Here is an 18518-nt window from a genome sequence, read left to right on the forward strand (position 1 = left end):
TACGTTCCACACGTAATAGACTAAGAAGATCGAGCATAAAACCATGTACAAACATAACGCAGCACGTATTTGATAAGGTGCACAGCTATCACAAATACGGTGTAAAAACCGACGAAAACACACAGTCAATTTTCACTATTTTTAACAAACATAGGCGTTAATATTTTCCCTATACCTTTATTTTATGACCAGGTGGCGAAATATCCAAAAGTTATTGCAAACATGCTTAGGGATGTTCAAAGTAGAATATCGAATCCTTGGATTCAAATCCAGATGGGATTCGAATCCAATTCTGCCGTTTATTTCGGGTAATTGGAACTGATATAATTTTATGTTTTACCGCCGATCGTTGCGCCTAATTGTACAAACGCGTGTGGTAAGTTGGCCTGTCGCCGCGGTGACCAATTTATAGTGCTTGCTTTAAACGTAACCTGGTAGTGCAGTGTCAGCGTTATTTCGGGCGACCAATTACTGCGTCTCGCGATAACGTTCGTCTAATAATTAAGCGTCAATCAAGCGTTATTGGGCGAGCGACTAACGAGTAATGTCTGGTGTGAAGTTCGCAATTTCCCTAAATGCGTTAAGTTGCAAAAGTAATATTACGTTGTAAAACGTGCTGGCCGTGCACAAAATGCGCTTTAGGGTTACTTAAGGTCAACTTTAGGCTAATATTCAGCTAGATTATGCAGTTATGCACAGCGTAATTGTCAAGAATTCGTTATGTCAATAGTAACTTTGTATTCTTTGCAGTACATTATTTGACTGCATAACAGATCATGTTAGTCAAAAAAGAAGCACTAAAACCCAACAATGCTTTAAAAAACAGGATCGAATTGCTTAAGACTTCTGTGTGCAGTGTTTCATTGTACTCACTATTGGCAAAAATATAAGTTTTGGCAACAACCTGGACAGTTGATATAATACAGTTTACAGAACTGCTTCAAATGACAGTTGTTCAGAATGTTAAACATATGGGAGATTTTTTTATTATAATGTACACATGTTAGCAAATTGTTTGGGCGATTTATTGCTGTGATTGTAGGCCCTGTGGGGTAGATTAAGATTAATCCCTTCCCCAAACAAAACCAAGGTTAGATAATTTAATAAAAATATACTAGGATTCGCTATTCTGGATTCGTTATTCTAGATTCGAAACCTATTATTCTAGAATACCTTGGGATTCTACTTTGAACATCCCTAAACATGCTATAACTTTTTATCACAAACTATATAATTTACAGGTATCAATAGACGATAGCAATTACACGATGCCTGTAACTAGAAGCATTATTTTCAATAATTTGTGATAACAAATTTTAGGAGATAGTGGATAAACCTAAATTAGTTAGATAACAATTTAAAATTGGTTCCGGCACGATTTAACAAAATGTGCTATTATTTTCCATTTCCATAACGTTTTCTGTAATACAATTTTAATTCGTCATAACAGAGCTTGTCAAACACCGATCACATAATGAAAGTGTCGCAAAATGTTGCTTATATATTTCGTTCATTTCTTTAAAAATTCTCACAAAATCTTGTTCTTGTACAACAAAAAAAACCTTGATTTAAAAGGATTTTTACAAGCTATACAGATTATAACTATATGTCACAGCACAAATGAAAGCTATACACTACACTGAAAGAGTGGTTCCATTACGAAATAAATATGCGATTTTTTTTTATTTTTAACCTTTAGCCCATAATTTGAAAGAAGTTTGAGTATGATGACTTTGCGCTATTTCAACTTCGGCACGATACCTCATGTGCATATATGCGGACAAGACGTGATTTGAAATGAACTTCGTGCTATAGAAATTGGAGTCGTACGTCAGTCACAGCTAAAAAAAGTCGAATTCGCAAAAATCAGACCCTAACTGGAATTTTGTAACGCAATTCCAGGAATATTACAGCAAATAAAAACGTAATACTTTCTGCAAATAGAGATACTTTAATGATATTTGTTCAATTCACGATTTTATGTTGATAGGCCCATCCTAAAGAAGGTCAAACTGATCTAATTGCTAATTCTCAATTTTATTGACTTTTTGTCAGTAAACCTTGCAGTGAATTGCAGAGTCCACGGACAATACCAATAAAACTTCGATTTTGTGTAAGCATCAGTAATCGATGCCAACCGACGCAAAAAAATATGCTGACATGCCTATTTCTAATTTTTATTTACTTTTACAAGACTTTTCATGAGTTTTTTTTTAGTTTCAATACAGTTGGCCTGGAAGATTTCAGTTGTAGTTTGTTCAGACTAAACGTTTGGGCCCAATCCAAATTTTGTTATTTTTTGGCCAACAAACAACTAGCAAAAAATACGGTACGCTAAAATCTGCAAAAGCGATCTGCTCGTGCTGATTTAAAACGAAAAATGACATGTGATCAAACTTTAATCAAAGTTCGCCAACCATAGAAAATGTTAAACTTTTACTGCGTCCTAGAAGTGCTGTTGTTCGAGTGTTGATTTGACGCTAATGGACCACACCACCTGATTGAGGTCGTTTCAGCCTGTTGCGAATAGTAAAAATTTTAAATAATTTGTTATTAGAACATGTATAGTCGAGGGGGCAAGACGTCTCCTCCCCACAAACTGTATTTTTTGTTTATTTTCACTACGTAAATAAAAAAAATCGCGTTTTGTGCGAATCTGGATTGCGTTTCGTAGGTCATCTCGGACTATTTTGATCAATTTGTTTTAGCCCAAAGGTGTCAATTTGTACAATTAAGTTAAACGATATAAAGGCTTTCTTTATCGCTTCGCGCTAATCGATAACATCTTTGTAATATAGCGTTGTGTTAAAAGTGACACTAGCCTACCAACCTAAATCTTCAACAAATGAACGAACTTTTCCAAAGATTACTTCTTGATGACGTCGCGTTTTGACGTAAGTTCATGGCGTCGCGTTTTGACGTGATTTTGTTACGTGATCTTTAAAAAAACGTCATGGTACGCCCAACCAAATATCTTAGATCCACGCCTGTCTGCCACCATAGTTTTGTAAACAAATTTGACATTCGACACAAATTCTATTCTTTTTTTTTGATTAGATACACTTGTAGCCGTAGGTAAAGCTAAGATTGCATTTTGATCACAAAGTTACGTTGTAACGCAGTGGTTCTTAAACTTATTGAGACACGCTCCCCTTTTACAATTTTAACAAAACTCGCGCCCCACCTTGTTTCAAAATAATAAACATAAAGCAGAACAGCAATCTCTTTCCAGGTAAGTTGCATTAATGCGAATGATGTAACTGTTTTTTTGATACCAAATGTTTAATTTGAGGATTAGAAGCAAGGAAATATCACTTCGCCTTAATGTTTAGTCATAATTCACACAGAGTTTGTCAATTTCTGGCGCCCCCCTTGTGAACCTCACACGCCCTCCAATTTAAGAACCACTGTTATAACGGGACCGGGACGTAATCATACTAGTAGCCTATAGCCTTTTCGAGTTCGTGTGCATAGGCTATGTGTAATTCAAATCAAGTCCAAACAAAACCTAGATATGATGGCGGCTAAGCGTTTGTACGATGACGAAACAAATTATTTTTAGGCCCTCATGGTTTTAAAATTGAAAACATTTTTATATAAATATTCGACGCACTGGACTAAGAAAAATGCAAATTGCTCTTATACGTAATGACAACTATTAAAATAAACTATGAAATACAACAAAATTATCATTAAAAAAATGCCAGTTTCCCGTTGTGTTCACATACGATTTAGTAATCAGATTAGAAAGACGATTTAGGTCTGCATATTAAGAACCGAACACAGAAGAACGGTTGCAAACAAAATGTGTATAGATGTCTCGCAAAACATGCCGTTTAAAACTAGCGGTTACACTATTAATCCTATAGTAAGCTTACAAAACGAAAGCAATCGCACCAACAATACAGTATTTTTAAGTGTATAATATATGTCTTGCTTAATTAGGTAGAAACAAAGAGATTGTAGAAATAATTTGTTAATAGAGTACAGACGATGACCGCGGTTTCTCAGGCGTGGCATCCTGACAGCCAATAGGACGTCTTCAACCAGTCAGTGGATCATTACCCTTGTAAACAAAAACAATGAAGGCAGTTTAGCGCCGTGAGTTTTGTGAGACATAAACCTCAAAAAATCATTTTTGTAGGACCGATATAGGTATGCGATATTCCTAGATGATGTTTCTGTTGCTGCTGCATTAGCGTACACAGGTAGGACAAGTATAATTGTGCGAAAAATTAAGCAGGGAGTTTAGAGCTGATTACGTAACGTTGTTTTCATCTAGTTTGAATTCTGTGTCAAGTTCATATCCGAAATTTGACCAATATATGTTAACACCCAGAAAATCTAAAAAAAATGAGTTGTGGTAAAATCCAAGCCCAGGTGTTCAAAATAACGTTCTTGTTGCACATTTATAAATTTAGTCGGATGCACAATGCACACTACAAAAAACGGCGCTCTTTCACTATTGTACGTAAAAATTAATAAAAAAATTTTTTTTTTCAAATGCCGCATACCACAACACATATTGTTTGGGTTAAGGTGCAGGTTAGCGTTTGGGTGAGGGTGGGTCAAGTTATTATTAATAATAAACATAATATTACTTGACCCACCCTCACCCAAACGCTAACCTGCACCCTAACCCAAACAATATGCGTTGTGGTATGCGGTATTGTTATTTTTTTTTTTTTTGCATAACTTTTCACGTACAATAGTGAAAGAGCGCCCAAAAAACACCACAAAATGAATATTTTGTTTTCCAATGCATTCCGTTTTTTTTTGCTTGGCTTTGATTATGTTTTTGTCTTCTATCAGCGTCATTTAACACCTTCTGTTCTGAAAAAATTAAAACAAGCTGCCAATTGACCCTTTAAATCTTGTGATTGTTCATTGTGAAATTTACAGCTTGATTATAATTGTGGAATATGTGAAAAGTATGACAAGTGTAACACTATGTTTTCTTAAACAGACCACAAAAACATCTCTCCTACATTTAGCAAATCAACCGATTTTGCACTTTTCAATCTTTGGTACCCCAGGTTGGAAAGTTATGCTTAGGGTAAATCCCCACGCAGTTTACCGCTCAGCTGCGGTCATAGCCTCGCATTTCATGTAAAACCAACGTAAAATGCGGTCAGCCACGAAAAATTGCGTCGTGCTAACGGTTTTCAGTCATAGTTCTCCATTTATAGCCGTGCGAATTTTACAAATAGCGTTATTACAGCCGCACAAATTTGGGCAGAAATGTTATTACAGCCGTGCAATTTTATGCTGCAAAATCGTCTCCCCCGCGCAAAATCACAAGTTTCCAATCTGGTTGGTACCCAGATTTATTACATTTATATAAGAACTTCCAAACTGGCATATTGCCTCAGCCCAAAACTATGCATTAACATATTTGATAAACTCTCAGTACAACTCAAAAAGCTAGTCTGTGTATTACACATTTGTTTTATGTGAAAACAATACCCTTTGTCAAAATGCCCAACGCACTACAACCTCATATTGTATGTAACATTCAGAAAACTTTTTGTTATTTTTAAATAGTCTTTTCTATGGAGAGAAATTATAACTGAAAAACTGTTACATGGTGGTTTTGTAAGCTTTGTATAACACCCAAATTGAAGAACAATTTCCAACACTTTGTATAACATTTTCATCACAAATGTATAAACGATGCTCCTTCTTACTGTCGTATTCGGGTCAAAAAGTTGCAAGATCACATGTCCTTAACATTTTATCTACGTAATATGTTAAAAAAGTTTTAAGTCCATTGTCATGAATGAGGTATGCTGATTAATTTTTTTAAACATGTATAGTGTGACCCTTGATGCTTTTAGTGGACAATTCAATATAACCATAGGCACTGGTCTAGAATTCTACCACAGCATTACAAATTATTATTGAAGCAATGTACAATATTTGGGTTAGTATTATTATTTAGCAATATTGCTTAACCTATCCAAACGCTAACCCTAACCCAAATAATGTGGGTTGTGGTAGGATTCTAGACCAGCTCCTAACCATGATTATATTTCTTTCCGGTTTTCTCAAGTCTTGATTTGTATGGTGCAGGCCAACCCAAAATTATAAATTTTAATAAGTTCATTAATATTTCTAGGTGTCTTAATGTCTTAATTGTATGTTTCTGCTAAACAACCACTGGTTAAAATTTTCAAAATGGCCTCCTGTCCAAATTCAACATTTCCGATTGGCAGCGGCAATGGATCAATACCAGCACCAATGACACATTCTGTTCCCGGCAATGTCAAGCTCAGTTTAACCGTCTTCTACCTTGCCATGTATTTTGGCTTGTTCATTGGAGTTTACATTCAGCTTTGGCTTATCCTTTTGTACAACTACAAAAGGTTTAGCTTTCAAACAGTCTTTCTTTTTCTGTGTGCATTTTGGAGCGCACTCCGGGCGACTCTTTTCTCATTTTATTTCAACGATACTATCATTGCAAACGAGCTACCGGTATTTGCAAATTGGTTGTTGTACTGCTTCCCGGTTTGTTTGCAGTTCTTCACATTGTGTTTGCTCAACTTGTATTTTGCTCAGGTTTGTTGAATTGTGTTACACTTACATAACATTCCTATATAATTATATATGATTGCCTTGCAAACAGCAAAAACAAAACCCATTTTAATTGTTTTAATGCTACTTAACTGTAACAACAACTAGCTGTTTATCCAAATAGAACCACAAAGGGTATAAAAAGAATCTTTAGTACTATAGTTATGCTAAAATGCATCGTCAGTTCTAGTTAAACCTGCAAATATATTAGAATAAATGACTAGCAGTGTTGGAATGGGCCTTTTTCCCAATACAAACATTAATAATAATAATAATAACATTAGCATTTTATCAACATTAGCTATTTATATTATAATTGTTACTTTCATGCTTAACATACATAGTTGTTTTTAAAAGAAAGCACATTTACCCATAACTTTTATGAATAGTTGTTACCGAACACAATTCTATACTGCTATAATTTATTTAGGTGATGTTCAAAGCAAAGCCGAAGTATGCTGCCAACCCAAACAATTATATGTAAGTTTATGTTGTATTATTTTTATTTCTTCTACCTTTTTACCAGGATACAAAGCATTTAAAAGTCTTTTAATGTTCAATGAGCTATGAACAGTAAATTCAATCGAATAGGAGGTAATAGTTTTTTGTGAATAAAATAATGGCTAATGCATTTATAAAAGCAACATAGAAACTAACTAAAATTCACTTCAAAACTGAATTGACTTTGGCTTGCTGATTAAACTGTTGATTCTTAGATTGGTAGATTACATTGCTGTTTGGCAGCAACGAATATGTTCTAGTAACTAGTTATGGCAACTCGTTAAATGTGAAAAATAAACAGAGCTTCTATATAAGAAAATTGTTCTGCAATGCTTGGGACCTTAATAGCGCATCAGTCTTCGTTTTATAAATACTGAAAGTGTCTGCTATTATTAAGTGTAACCCAACCCTTAGGCTGGTAAAGAATCGTTGCAAGATTATTATTTTGTTAATTTGTAAAAACTGCAAGTTTTCCATGTGGTTATTGGTACACTGAGTCAATTACGTTTAGTAAAGCCATTTAGCTTAATAAAATATACCACCATCTGGCATAAGTTCTCAACTATACTAGGGCTATCCCAACTGAGCCAAGCAAACTCAGTGGTAATATGGCAGAATGCTGGCGACTTTGGGTTTATGTTTGCCGAAGAATCAGACAGACAATCGATGGTTATAAAAATTTTGTTTAAAGTTTGATTTTACACCTGGACAAGTTATAAACATCGCAGTGGTTGTTTGTAGAAGTACTCAATCTTATAAAATTTATAGCAAAAATTGAAAAATTTCATACTAGAATTTGCGGAATTACTTTCTATTCTGAAAAAAGTTACTTAAGTGACACATTGTTTAGTGGGAAAAATGTAGTGCTAGTGAATAGTGATGTATTGTTTTCTGGTCCAATAGTTAACTACATGGCTATTTTAGTAATGGTGGCCCTGTGAACTGCAAATTGTTTTATCTTTGAATTAAAAACAGTACATGTTGTCTTTTATCCACTTGTGTGTTATTTTCTTCTCAGAGATGGTGTACTTTGTAAATATGTTATTTCTTTATTGTTTATCTACTTGGGTTAGTAGGTGTCATTCATTATTTTTATTGTCAAGTAGGAAGTAATTAAATATTCCACCTACGTCCTACACACATTTTATAAATGTAAATGCTCACATTACAATAAATCGTTTCAATATGCTTTATAAACACATGCTCCTAAAGTTGCTTGCTAATCTGGAAATCTTGTTTATTCCTTATTTCAACGCAAGAAATATATCTGATTATTGATTTTTATATTTGCCAATATTTCACTTCTGGTGATATATCAGTATTTGTAAATGTTGGCCAGTGTTTTACTATGAAAATAATATGCTATCTAGTTGTTCATAAAAACAAACAACTTTTCTATTTGTATGCCAAAAAAATATTTAACCTTAATGTCAAGTTACCATGCACAATAGGAGTTTAAATAATATATTGGTAGTTAAAAGGGAATGGTATTTTCAAAAAAAAAAAAAAAAAAAAAAAATCAGGTATAGGTATCAGTCCAAAAAATTGATATAGTTTGTCTGTACTATATAAAGATTTCTCACATGTTTATATAAAATCAATTTAAAAAATACAAAATCATTGTTTTTATTTTACCTAGCTATCCTCTACGAGCGTTTTGTATAACTTCTATCATCATATTTTTGGGAATGAACATTAGTTGTGCAATGATTGTTGAGCTGGTAAGTGTAATTATTGCTTATTTAAAACCTTAATACTGGCTTATAAGCTTAATGCGCTAATGCAAGGATTAGAAATATACAAATAATAAGGTAATTCCCAAACAAGAAGATGTCTGGTTGGCGACATTTCTTCGACAACTAGTGATACAACAAACAGTTTTCTTGTCCACCTATGTCTTTTAACAAGGAAAACAAATTTAACTACTAAACTCTTTTTCTCTCTTCATGTTATTCCAAATTCATAATGTCTATTTGCTTAATATTGCACTGCAATTGAGAAAATACAACCCAATGTTCTATCATACCATCAAACAAGCTCTTCAGGTTTTAATTTTAACAGAATCATATTTATTATTTTATAGGAAAAAGAAAGACCAAATGTAAATCTTGTGCGAGGAATTGTTGTTGCCAGAGTGCTGATAAACGACATGCTATTTGTGATCTGTGCAACATCACTTGCCTACTGTATTTTCAAAATATCAAAAACTACTTCTGCAAATGTTTTGCTGGAATCAAAGGTAAATACCACATTGCAAACCCTGGTTTTGCACGGTACATAATACATTTATTTTAAGTTGACTCAGTAACTAGAATTTTAAGTTAGTGAGTAGGACCTTGATTGTCAAACTCTTTTACCTTGCGGCATACTTTTCACAAAACAAAGTATATATTTTTGCAATGGAAGGGCAATACCTAAATGCCGTAATATTCCCATTTTTTTTATTAAGCAAAGTTTTAAAAACCACCAAATGTTATGGGACAAATTTGACAAAGCGTCAAAAGTTTAAGATATAAGCATGACTTTTTTAGTATGCATTTCGTCCAAAATGTTTTAGCAGTGCTGTAATTAAACCAGGTAATTTGTTTTGAAAAAAAACAGTGACAAAATAACTTTTTTATAAGCTGTCTTGAAAGTGTAAATATGGCAACAATGCTTCTATAGGTTCAATTATTACAAGTGGTTCATGCTTTTGTTTTTAATTTAACAATTTATTTTATTCAGGGAACTACAGTTTGTCAAGCTGTTTCCGTTGGCATTCTCATAGTGTTGCTCTACACCTCAAGGGCGATATACAACCTGCTTGCAATCAGTCCTCTCAGATGCGAACAGTTGTCGTCCTTTAACTTTAACTGGTACAATGTATCAGACCAGGTGAGTGCCATAGACTGCTAAGAAAATTGCTCGACCTTCATCGCGTACAAATTCGATTTGAGCATTAGCATCTTCAGAAGTTCGAGATTTAAAAATTTTTTATGAAATTTAAGCAAAAAAAATTTTCAGTTTGTGTAGATTAACAACTACTGGGAATATATTTATCCATAATTTAGCAAAATAGTTTAATTAAATAAATAATTCTACTGCTGATTGCTGTAAAATGTAAATTCCATCTTAATTTCTTGCTTGAAGGCTGATTTGGTGAACTTAAGTGATGATATGAACTACGTTATATTTGGAATTGTCTTATTTATTTGGGAGCTTCTACCTACTGGACTTACAATTTTCTTCTTTCGGGTAAAGAAAAGCGCTCAATCAGTGGTAAGTGTGAGTGTGACTGCTATAACTAAATACATTATTGTTTTCAGAAAAGCTTTTTTGTATATTTAAACAGATAATCTTGACAATTTTATCTTAATGTGTTGAAAGTTTTGTAAAATAGAAATAGAATTTCATTCAAACCTTAATATGGAGGTACTTTTTTGTGTATGTATATTGTATAACTATACTGATTTACTTTTTTTTTTCTAAAAAATTTTTATTTTTTATTTTTATATTTATGTCACATTGTAATGGCACAACCTTCTTTAATAACCATTTTTACAAAAACCTATATTGTATAGTAAAATTGTTTAACAGCTTCAATTATAAAAACATAACATAATATCAATTCTTGCGAAACATAGCTATTTAACATGTTCAATAACTCCTTATTTATAGTGCAACTGATGTTTTACAGCAAACCGCTATTAATGCAATCACGCCAAATGGTTACAGCACCAGAGTGTACTTCTTTGACAATCCCCATCGCTATGATAGTGATGAAGATGCTTCATCGAGCAGAACTAACTCAAAGTAGGTTTTTAAAAAAGCTTAAATACAATTATGAAACTCAAAAATCAAAACGAATATCAAAAGAAAGTATGAAACGATTCTGAGTTGTTTTATTAGGAAAAATATTACTTCCTGTCTAAAAAAGAATATATGAATTGTAAGAATATATGAATTGGTAACGATTAGGGATGCTCAAAGTAGAATATCGAATCCTTGAATTCGAATCCAGATGAGATTCGAATCCAATTCTGCCATTTATTTCGGGTAATTGGAACCGATATAATTTAATGTTTTACCGCGGATTGTTTCGCTTAATTGCACAAACGCTTGTGGTAAGTTGGCCTGTCGCTGCGGTGACCAATTTATAGTCCTTGGTTTAAATGTAACCTCGTAGTGCAGTGTCAGCGTTTTTTCGGGCGTCTCGCGATAACGTTCGTCTAATAATTAAGTGTCAATCAAGCGTTATTGGGCGAGCGGCTAACGTGTAATGTCAGGTGTGGAGTTCGCAATTTCCCTAAATGTGTTACGTTGCAAAAGTAACATAGCGTTGCAAAACGTGCTGGCCGTCCACAAAATGCGCTATGGGGTTACTTCAGGTCAACTTTAGGCCAATATTCAGGGAAGTTATGCAGTTATGCACAACGTAATTGTCAAGAATTCGTTATGTCAATAATAACTTTGTATTCTTTGCAGTACATCATTTGACTGCATAACAGATCATGTTAGTCAAAAAAGAAGCAATAAGACTTAACAATGCTTTCAAAATCAGGACCGAATTGCTTAAGACTTCTGTGTGGAGTGTTGCATTTTCTCACTATTGGCAAAAATATAAGTTTTGGACACAACCTGGACAGTTGACATATTACAGTTTACAGAACGGCTTCAGATGCCAGTTGTTAAGAATGTTAAACATATGAGAGAGTTTTTTAATTATAATGTACACATGTTAAAAAATTGTTTGGGAAATTTATTGCTGTGATTGTGGGCCTTGTAGGGTAGATTAAGATTAATCCCTTCCCCAAACAAAATCGAGGTTAAATAATTTAATAAAAATATACTAGGATTCGCTATTCTGGATTCGTTATTCTAGATTCGAAACCTATTATTCTAGAATACCTTGGGATTCTACTTTGAACATCCCTAGTAACGATTAACTTACAATTGCCAACCCGAAACACTAGTAGCTAACAAATCAAACAGTTGGGAGTGACTGTAAACTTCGGAAAACACAAACTGTTCGACATATTTGAGGTACTTATCATAAAACAATTACCAAATTCAAGCAAAATGTTTGCATGACGCAGGGCTGACAGTCAGACTCGGCGCAGTGGATTTGTGTCGGACTCAGGACTTGTGTAAGACCTCACAAAACTACCAGAGTCCCGAGTCCGGCATGCGCATACACAATTGCACAGTCCAATTTTAAAACTGATGTTGCCACCAACTGTAAATTGTAAAGGCCGAATAGCATATGGTGGATATTTTCCAATAACACATTGTGAATGGATGAATTGTATGCCGTCCCTATGATGAGATTGCTGAAAATCCACCTTAATTAAGTTTCGTAAATGGGTGAAATAAAGGCTGTAGCCAGTCGGACTCTTAACTTGACAAATTCGCACATTTGGCCGGAGTTGGACTCAGGTTTACTTTATTGGTTGAAGTTAGACGTTATTTTTAACCGACGACTAAACAGACCTGGCGAGACATAACATAAAGTTTTATTTAACTTATCTAGTAGAATTGGGGAATTTGTACTTGTTATACCTGTATTTGATGCATTCTTGTTTTAGTTTCCTTCACACCAATCCTCAGCACTTTTCTGCCGTCAGCAATTCGCGAAGAAGTCCAAGGCCATCGGTGTCGCCAGGACGACGAGTCACTCACTCTACGCCACCAGCAGAATAAAAACTATTCTCAGACCCGATGTCTCACATAGTACTTACTACTTATTATTTTCTACCATGTTATAAAATGTGCAATATCGCACTGAATCAGCGTTCCATTTTTTGATACTGCATAAAATTGAAACATAATTGTTTTGTGGAAATTGCTTGCCAAACTATTGATTATTATTTCTTGGCAGAAATTATTCAGCATTGATTTTATAGTGTTTATTACATCGCAACATTCACCTCTATGATTCAGAGTCTCCGATTCCACAGACCTGTTTTACATTCGTCTTCGTATCTAAACTGGCTGGTTGTAAACCACTTAATGTGGCTGGACAATTTTCTACCCCATGCTTTTCCACCTTCATGATTTACAGTGGCTTTATTAAATCCAAACTTGCTAGTGCCATGCACACAACAGACTCAGGACATGAATTGGCTGACTCGAGTATTAAACCAGACAAATAAACCTGGCTCGTTGAATGCTACTCAACAGCACTGAATTCAGTGGCATTAAAATTGTATTATTCTGCCAAAAGGGAATATTAGATTGTTCATTGAATTCTATAAATATACTATTTGAAGTTTTGACTTCTTTAGTGGAAACTAAAATGCAAAAATTTATATATATTACATCAGTCCATAACAAGCAGTCATAGGGTATTGGAATACTTCCGAATCAGGAACTTCATACAAAGTTACCTTGCAATTACTTTTTTGTGTAAAAATGTTCATTGTTGCAAATTGTTACTGTTCGTTATTAAACAGCATGTTATATACTGTGATATGTTTAAAAATGAAATCCAATACATATAATTGTATCATTAATGTGTTTAATTTGTGGTATTTCGAGGGACCATATAAAATGTCACTTTTTCGTAAAAAAGTTTAAACAAAACAAAAGTGTGTAACATATGATCTGCACCTCTGTTAAGATTAGTCACTGTCAGTGTATAACGTTGTTCTGGCTTGCATTTTGACTTATTGTGATGCAAATTTCATTTAAAGAAATTCTACTGGCATCCTTTGTAGTTAAATTAAAATTTGCATAGGTACTATCTATTATAAGGATTGGCCATATAATGCTTTTTGTAATTGCTTTGATGCTACTTATAAATTGTGCATTTTAAGGAAGTGCATCAACATTTAAATTTGGCTCGCCATTTGAAACTGTTGCACATGCCTCCTGCAAACAGTGGATTTTTATTTTAAACAAAAAACATAACAGGTAGAAAAGTAAGGAACATAGATGAATAATGTTTCATAAATTTGGAGATTGGTCCAACAAATACACAGTGATGACGTTTTTAAAACTTATAAAAAAATCGTTTGAAGGTAGGAACAGCCGTATAAAATTTGCATAGTTTAACCTTTTTGGGAATATGCTGTTAGTTTTGCAATATAAATAAATTGTTCTCCTAAATACAGCAATGTAATTGGCAAGGTAAAGCTAACGATAACAATACAGATTATTTAAAAAAGTAACAACATTGCAAGTTGTGATTGCTGCATTTAGAATTAACAAACAAAATAAAATGAATAAACTCTACAGTGACAATAGTAGGTTCAGAAAAAATTGAATTTTCATTTGGTTTACAGCAGTTCCGAAATGTGTTCCATCTATGCTCCATACACCAGTTGTCAAGTTACGAAAATCAAGAGTCCTTATGTTGTTTGTTTTACAATATTCATTTATATCTGTCACAAACTGATCAATATCTTGATCATCTCCGTGATATTTTATGTATTCTGGCGGCTTGAATATTCCTGACTTGAGTGTATGTACCCAGATTAACTGAGAAAAGTAATATTCCAAGTTAATAAACATAACTGAAAAAAAGTTTGATGTAAAACCTAAAACCTGTTTGTGTTTTTATAGAATTGCTCATTGTATATATATTAACATTTCTCAAAGTGCATATTGTCTGCAAATAATTAATTCCTATGCCGCCTATGTAGTTTGAACAGAGAATTTTAACTTCATACATATGATCACTGTGGATTAAAATGTGCAAAAAAATAATCTAGGCAAATTTCAATCGTTTACCTTTGGCCAGGAATGATCCTTTAACTCTTTAATTGCTGGTTGCAAGTAAGATTTAATAACAAGTTTTGAATTGTAGCTGTCATGGATGCCAATGCCCACCAACAAATAAGATCCATCAATGTCTAAGTAGGCTTTCAATAGTAGTTGCAGTTCTGTACCAAATTTGGCCAACCAATACATTTCCAAATACACTTTCAAGTCTAATTGACCATTGCAAATTCCAGGTTTTGGAAGATTCTTGCTAGATGTAGCCAGGCCATATGTCAGACAGTTGTTATCCATTATCTGCAATAGACAGTGAGTATTTTTAAATAAATCTAAATCTGTAGAACGTCATAAAGGCATGCTTTCTAGGAATTCAGACTTTCAGAGATTTTAGTATTTTCCACATATTTATTTTGGTGAAAAGAATCCATATTTCCATTTAATCTATCATAATAATTGACTTGCAAAACTTCACTTACTTGCATGTGACCAGCACAAAGTTTGCGAATTGAGGGCGGTACACATGTTTGTAAACTGCCATTGAGATAGTTATCTGTGAGCATTTGTAAAAACACTGAATACATGTTCCGCATCAAAGAGTTGCCGACAAAGCCAACAGACCTCACGTGTTTGGCAGCAAGAAGTTGGCAGGCACTTGATTGGTCAAATTTAACATATGAACATCTGCAGAGCATTTCAATTCAGGTAACAAGAGAAGTATTTACAACTAATAACAGGCCTTTACAAAACAGCAGTATAAGGAGACAACTTGCATATATGTACTGATATTGTAACAAGTGATTATTATGGTGAGTAGACAACACAAAAAGTAAACAGATTGCTGTGAGTTCACAAATATTTAAGTATATATCATTTCAAATTTAAGACATTTTTAAGTTAATAGAGAGTTACCTTGAATCTAATGGTTTCCACTCTGATAGTTCAGCATGCACATAACTTGCGAGGTTAATGCCGCTGTTTGGCAAACAAATATCTGCGGAAACGCATTTTCCTTTCAATGCACTTGTGCAACATGGAGAAAGGCCATTTGGATTACACCAGGCTGACTGGTAAGTTTTCACCAAATTGCATACTGAGGATTCTGCAGGTACTTCAAACCCACATTGCATGTCATCTCGCACATATTTGCTGTTATACCCTTAAAAGAAAGTTAAAAATCTAATACACTGAAACAAAAACAAAAAAAGGTAGTCCTATGTTTAAATAGCAAAATATATAGAGTCAGTAAATTGTAGTATAGAAAAAAAGAATAACGCTCAACTAAAATTTAGGGGGAGGTTTATGCAGCCATTACTTTTTTGTATCCTTTCCTGTAAGCATTTCAATACAGCTTTAGAATTTGCCTTTGTCGTAGACATACAAAACTCCAGATTGCTTATGATTTGCCATTAAAATTACCAATACTTACCTAACACATTAACTCTATAGTTCTGCAAAAAAGAATCCATTTCACGTCTTTGACCAGATCGAATATGCATCTTTTCTATCCATATTCCTGCTGTCAAATTAGTCAGAATATTTTCACAGGACAGTTTCTTAATTTCATCGCTCGTAGAGAACAGGAACTCTTTGTAAAAAGAACATGCTTGTTTTGGGGTTTCTTTAAAATATACATAATACCCATTTACCATGGTTTACAGTTTTACACAAAAAGTTACTTAAACAAAGTTATGTAAATTGGAGGTTTCTTCACAGTAAAATATTAAACCAAGTCTTGTAGGAGGAAAAGGTCTAATGTATGCATTTTCATTTTAAGTTTAAAACAAACATTGATATAATAAATGCCCTAAACCACTTACATCCACATAACCAAAATGTTTTATATAACCAGTTATTTATTACTTTGAAATCAATGATCTATATTAGTAATAAAAGGCTTAAGATAAATCAGTTGGAACTTACCCATGCACCATGCATGACATGAATTCTAAATTCTCCCCACAAGTAAAGTATATATAATACATACAATAATATCAATGTTACAATACCACTTTTTTTAGGAAGACTTTTAAAGCAAGTTCTTTCTTCTTCTACGACAAGAGCTTGAACCGGGATGTTTACACATGTGACATGCAACCAGTGAACAATGATTTTTGTGAATAGAAACAAGGTAACACATACTGTTGGTATGATTACAAATTTGTATCGCTTTGCACGATAGAAGAACATTGTGTAAAATCCTTCTTCATTACCATTTGATAAAAGAAAACATCTGTATAAATTGAAAATACCCTTATTATTAGCATATAATTCTGTTAGGGGGCTTAACTGCAAATAATATGTAATCCTATTTATTGCATATAAATATTTTCAAGGTTTAAACATTTTTTTTGAAAAAATATTTTACCTTCCCCGTTTATTGCTTGTTGATCTATTTAAATATAAATTTAGTTTATTTTTATTTATCGGAAACATTAACAAACGGTTAGATTTTTCGGTAGGCCTGCTGTCATTTCAAGAAATGAACCAAAATTATTCAATAAATTCCGGACTATATTAAACTTTCAACTTGAATGTTTTTATTGTTTAACATTTGTATACCTCGAATTAAAATTTTGTTCTCTTCCCTGTTTTAAAGTAAAACCGATATCAAAATTTGTTGTTTTTGACGCTTAGCTTCTGCAGCAACGGGTTGACTTGAAACGGTTGGTTGACCCAACACACTTGAAAATTGTCCGACCATGACGTTATCCAAAGCATTTAAAATTTAATCTAAATGCTGATCTGTGCTCTATAAAAGGTTATATAACTGAACGCATGGAAACAAGGTAAGCGGGGCTGGACATCGGTTTCTTGCCTTGAGTCGGATTAAGGTGTAGAGGTTTGGACTTTTGAACTACGACCCAGCAGCTCTGTTATTTCGGTGAACAGCTTGTCTGGTTGGATCGCCCATTCATTCTGGCCGGCTGTGACGTCGAATGTCCGAATTTCCTTCGTCGCCAAATCGTACTGTTATGAAATATAATTAACGCCATCGCATTTTATACCAAAAATCAGCAGTCCCTACAGTTCAATTTCGGAGTCCAGATCGCGTACGTTACACGGAGGTTAAGTATCATACGTATATCGTAATTACCTGTAAGTACTGTTTGTCGTTTGTTTATTTGCAATAAATATTCTTTTATTGTGGCTGCGCCCCACAAAGGCGACTCGAGGCTGTGAGTCCAGTCCCGCAGTAGCAAGTTTGGAACCGACATGACCGTATCCTGTACATCGTAATGTAAAAATAATAACCCACGTTATGCGGGTGGTAAGTTTTAGGTCTATGACATCCAGTGACGTGCGGTGACGCTACTAGATGGTGAGGCACTAATTTTTTCAAGCCACGCTTTTCTTTAACAATCACAAAAACGGTATCGTACTAATAAAGATAAAAAAATTAGCGGCATGCTTTCACGTTTATTACAAAAATGAAAACAAGAAACAGGGAAAGTATAAAAGGCGATTTTTTTAAAGCACAGCCACTGGTAGCGTAGCCAGCCAAAAATTTAGGGAGGTGGGGTCTGGGCAAAAGCGATTTTGAACGCTTGGTATGAATAACGCAAAATAAATTGGAAACAATAACGCTTTAGGTATAGAAGTGTAAAATTTGCGGGAGAAGGAGTATGGACTACAGGAATCCATTAAAGCACCCAAAAACATGCACTGTGTAGGCCTACTGTACTTTAGCAAATAATATAAATTATGTGATAAACATCTCTTTAATATACGTTTTGCTTTGCCAGATG

At 33.9% G+C, this 18518-nt stretch overlaps 2 protein-coding genes across 3 annotated transcripts; one reads left to right on the forward strand and one right to left on the reverse strand.

The window, feature by feature from the left end:
- The first annotated feature begins 6126 nt into the window (after positions 1-6126).
- LOC146140886 (integral membrane protein GPR137B-like) lies at positions 6127-13743 on the forward strand. 2 transcript variants are annotated; one of them, XM_083391299.1, is made up of 8 exons: positions 6127-6558; positions 7004-7053; positions 8714-8795; positions 9158-9313; positions 9799-9948; positions 10204-10332; positions 10751-10866; positions 12639-13743. In XM_083391299.1, the coding sequence occupies exons 1-8, from the start codon at positions 6178-6180 to the stop codon at positions 12751-12753; spliced, it is 1179 nt and encodes a 392-aa protein (XP_083247425.1). In that variant the 5' UTR covers positions 6127-6177; the 3' UTR covers positions 12754-13743. The 2 variants fall into 2 exon arrangements, with proteins under 2 accessions (XP_083247425.1, XP_083247426.1); XM_083391300.1 differs by lacking the exon at positions 12639-13743 and having other exon boundaries at positions 10732-10866.
- Positions 13744-13930: 187 nt separating this feature from the next.
- On the reverse strand, positions 13931-17420 carry LOC146140887 (uncharacterized). The gene is made up of 7 exons (XM_083392107.1): positions 17332-17420; positions 16779-17002; positions 16199-16357; positions 15682-15928; positions 15249-15453; positions 14785-15069; positions 13931-14532 (listed from the first exon to the last, which is right to left on the reverse strand). The coding sequence occupies exons 2-7, from the start codon at positions 16957-16959 to the stop codon at positions 14284-14286; spliced, it is 1326 nt and encodes a 441-aa protein (XP_083248233.1). The 5' UTR covers positions 16960-17002; positions 17332-17420; the 3' UTR covers positions 13931-14283.
- Between the last annotated feature and the right edge of the window lie 1098 nt (positions 17421-18518).

Source organism: Ascidiella aspersa, chromosome 6 (genome assembly GCF_963924565.1).
Source record: "Ascidiella aspersa chromosome 6, kaAscAspe10.2, whole genome shotgun sequence".
NCBI lineage: Eukaryota > Metazoa > Chordata > Ascidiacea > Phlebobranchia > Ascidiidae > Ascidiella > Ascidiella aspersa.